The following is a 4,202-nucleotide window of genomic DNA, read 5'->3' as shown; positions in this document are numbered from 1 at the left end:
TTAGGGTAACAGTACAGAATATTTTAGCGATCAGCTTAAAGCTGGAACCAAAAATGTTCCTACTTGGCCTATATCCGGATGGACATAACATACAACGTTATAAACAAGTTTTTATAGATATGTGTTTATTACAAGCAAAAAGAGTGATTGCCTTAACATGGAAAAAGTTGGGCAAACCTAGTATTGCACAGTGGTTTAGGGAACTTTCTTTATGTCTGCATTTCGAAAAAATCACTTACATTCTCAAAGACAAACAAGAACTGTTCCAGAAGGTCTGGGGACGTTTTATAGAGTATACCAAGAACAACGACCTATCTCAATTTCTGAACGAACCTGGGGCAGGATAATGCGATAATGCTATAATATGCTATAATATGTTAAAATGTAAATGACTGTGATATCCTCTGTAGAAATACGGTCCTATTGCTGGAAAACTGGATGGTTGCCGATGTATTAGAGTGCCCTTGTGGTATGTACCAATTTAATTTAGTGTTGTTATTTTTTCTTTAAAGTAAAGTAGTTGTCCTGTGTATATATGTATTGCTTTTGGCTCTATGTCTTCGTCCTATGCATGTGATTTTTTGTAAACTGAAAATCAATAAACATATTGATAAAAAAAAAGTTTGTGTCAAGTTTGCAAGCTAATTTTAAAATACAATATTATAATAAAAGTACAAAAGAGATTCAGTCAAATAAACAAGTTGGGATTGTTTGCAAATATTAATAAATGATTTGTTGCTTTATCAGTGCTTATGGCTAAGAGTATAAACACATTATGGCAGAATAAGATCCGTTTATAATTTATTTGTATTTCTTATTAAAATGTTATCTTCACAAAATATGAATCAACGTGAAGTAGTCAAATTAAGTAATTTAATTAAGTAGCATAAGATGGAAATGTGCAAGTATCTTAAAGTTGTACCGTTTTATTGTGCCTCTTGATATTTAATCTCTTGCACAAACAGATTTTGTGGACTGAGTCATGAAACTGTCAGCTTTACAAATGTTCCTTTTAATTGTATAATATTAAACTGTCTTGGTAGGACAACCTCTTCTGTGAAAAACTCTGAAACAGTCTTCTAGAGTCAGACACCAAAAGACGGAACTTGTTTGTTCAATTTTTATTTTGTAAAATATACATTGGGTGAATGTGAAATAAATATCTGGAGTGTTGGGGCTGGTGGAGGACTGTTTACTGCGTCTTCTGGGTGAAAGCCTCCAGCAGGACGGACAGCTGGCTCTGCAGGTCCTGAGCACTGGCGTCCAGCTGGGCCCTCAGCTCCTCTCCTCTCTGGGCCAGGTTCAGCTGGATCTCCTGAGTCTTCTGGCTCACCTGGGTCTCAAAGGTCTGGGTGAGGGGAACCATGCTCCTCTGGAACTCCTCCAGGCTCTTCTCCATCTTCTCCTTGATCTCCTCGGTGTAGGGCACCATCTGGGCCTGCAGCTGGGCCGCGCTCTTGTCCAGCTGCTCCCTCATCTCCTGGCTCTTCTGCAGCAGGACGGCCTTCAGGGCCTGGGGGTCCATGGCCTCAGCGTAGGTGGCAGCCTCCTTCTTCAGCTCCTCCACCTGCCTCTGGAGCTGTGCCACCATCTCATCGGCAATGGGCTGCAGGCTGGTGCTCACGGTGGTCAGATCTTTCTCCAGACGAGCCTTCAGCTGCTCGGCCTCCTGGGTAAACTGAGCCATGTAGTCCTGGGTCAGAGGAGCCATCTGAGCCCGCATAGCAACCACGTACTTATTCACGGTGTCGGCACTCGCAGAGACCCTGGCACTGAGACACACAGAGAGGGAGAATACATTTTTACATTTAAACCTGTCAATGTCAAGTGAAGAAAATATATTTGTTGGTATTTCTCTAATTCACGACCCACCATTTTTATTTTTGTATTTAACCAGAGATAAAGCATTGAGATAAAATCTCCTTTACAATGCTGACCTGGCCAAGAAGGCAGCAACGTTACACATAACACAAACATATAAAATACAGAGAACATAACTAAGTAAACAAAAAGACGAAAAGCAGTCACTACATTGTGCACATTAGGACAGTAAGGTAAACTACTTATTACTGCAAGAGCAGCTGGTGGTAAGGACCTCAGACAACTTCAATTTAAAACAGGCTATTGAGACAAGTGCCCTCAGTTTGAGGCGCGATTGAAGGTCATTCCAAGACCAAGGACCATAATAAAAAAGACTCCTTTTTCCAGCCTCAGTCCGCACAGCAGGATCCTGGACCTGTATCCAGGCACTGGATCTGAGGTTGTAAGAGTCACAAACTCGAGCAAATCTGGCACATATGTGCAGTGGAAGCTTATCTAAAATGGCTTTATACATTAATAAAAACCAATGCTGCATCCTACGCATAGTAAGTGAGGACCATCCAGTTAGGCTATACAGTTAGGCTATACATGAGTCCTATAGGGTGCATTTGATATATAACGCAGTGCAGCATGGTAGAGTGGGTCAAGTTTGGCCAAAACAGTGGGACAGGCAAATCTATAGATGGTATCACCGTAGTCCAGCTGGGACAGGAATAAGCCAGAGACCAACCTTTTACGGGATGAAGTTGAAAAACAACATTTAAGTCTGTAAAGGAAGCCAAGAGTGAATTTCAATTTCTTTGTTAGAACTTCAATATGGTGTTTGAAGTTTAGATTTCTGTCCAACCAAAAGCCAAGATATTTGTAGGTATCGACAAACTCAACAGAGACGCCATCAAGGGTGTCAGTGGAGAGGCAAGAGGACGCTGACTTGGGAGCAAAAAGCATTGCTTTGGTTTTCTTACTGTTCAAAAGCAATTTTGAATCAAGAAGTGCATGCTGCAGCGTGATAACATCAGATTTTAAATTGGAAACGGCCATATCCAGATAAGGAGCACATGAGTATACAATAGTGTCATCAACATACATATGATAGGTAGAAAATTGCATCTGATTACAAATATTGTTTACATATAATAAAAAGAGCAAAGGCCCCAAAATAGAGCCCTGTGGAACTCCCTTCTCCAAGGTGACAGGGTCAGAGACAGTTCTACCCAACCTGACGCATTGAGTACGGTTGGTTAGATAACTCTGAAACCAGCAAATGGCGTTATGACCGAAACGAGACACCAACATAACATTAGACAGAATGTGGTGATCTACAGTGTCAAATGCTTTGGCTAGGTCAATAAACAATGCAACCAAGTTTATTACCTGGGAAAAACACCAGATGAAATCAAATAAAAAGATTCCTACTTATTTCTCCTAATAAGAATTGCAATTATTAAACAAATCACAAGGATTTTGTTAATAGATGTTAACTTAATAAACTCACAATGGAAGAATCTAATAAATGAAATGTGTGAAAAACATTAGAATAAGAAACCAAATTTGTATCTTTGATAAAAGATGGGGAAATGGGGAAATAATAGAACACAAAACATTTATAATGACCAGCTGGTTGGATGTGACGGTTTATGAGTATTAATATTGTATCTGATATGTGTTAGCTACCTTATAAGTAATTATCCATTTGTTTTTTTTGTTTTTTTATTTTCTCCCTTTTTCTGATATGTGGATTGTTGTGTAGTTATGTTATGTGTTTAAGTGTTTATGTTGTAATTAAGGCCTTGTAATACAAACATTTCTTAAAATGCAAATTAAAAAAATAAGTACAAAATGTAAACCTAGTTAGTTCTCAGTCTCACCTCACTTCCTGCCCCAGCTCAGACTGTCTGATCTGCTTCACAGAGTCCTCAGCAGTGAGCGTGGCTTTGGCCACGTAGTCCCAGAAAGCATCCTTCACCAGATCCAGGTCGGTTTTAGGAGGCACCTGCATCACCACGTTGGCATTGCAAACTGGAGAAAACATCAGAATTCAGTGGAACCCTAATATTTACTCAACCAGATGTTAATATTTATTTCAAAGAAAAATGTACTCACCGGAGAAAAGTGCGAGAACCACAAGTACCCTCATGATTGAATTTGAATCTGTTGGATAAAGACATTTTTAAATGAGTGAAAATCTGACATTTATTTAGTAATAAAGTGTTTAAATGATGATTGAAAGCATTACCTTGCAGAGGCAGCTTGTCTCTTCTTCAGCCTGAGTGTGATGATGTTGTGCAGACGTCCAGTCAGCTCTTTTATAGCTCTACTGGAGGGTAAAGTCCTTCACTGGTTGCCCTGCTGGACAGATACTGGTCACTGCTGCCACTCCA

At 39.7% G+C, this 4,202-nt stretch overlaps 1 protein-coding gene across 1 annotated transcript; it reads right to left on the bottom strand.

Annotated features, from left to right (window-relative positions):
• Positions 1-993: 993 nt before the first annotated feature.
• Positions 994-4,202, bottom strand: LOC117559290 (apolipoprotein A-IV-like). Its single transcript, XM_034235971.1, has 4 exons — positions 4,058-4,202; positions 3,925-3,972; positions 3,690-3,840; positions 994-1,772 (listed from the first exon to the last, which is right to left on the bottom strand). Exons 2-4 carry the CDS (start codon positions 3,956-3,958, stop codon positions 1,193-1,195), a joined length of 765 nt encoding a protein of 254 aa, XP_034091862.1. The 5' UTR covers positions 3,959-3,972; positions 4,058-4,202; the 3' UTR covers positions 994-1,192.

This window comes from Gymnodraco acuticeps, unplaced genomic scaffold (assembly GCF_902827175.1).
Source record: "Gymnodraco acuticeps unplaced genomic scaffold, fGymAcu1.1, whole genome shotgun sequence".
In the NCBI taxonomy this organism is placed as follows: Eukaryota; Metazoa; Chordata; class Actinopteri; order Perciformes; family Bathydraconidae; genus Gymnodraco; species Gymnodraco acuticeps.
Note: the sequence above shows the minus strand (reverse complement) of the source record. Positions and strands in the feature narration are given on the sequence as shown.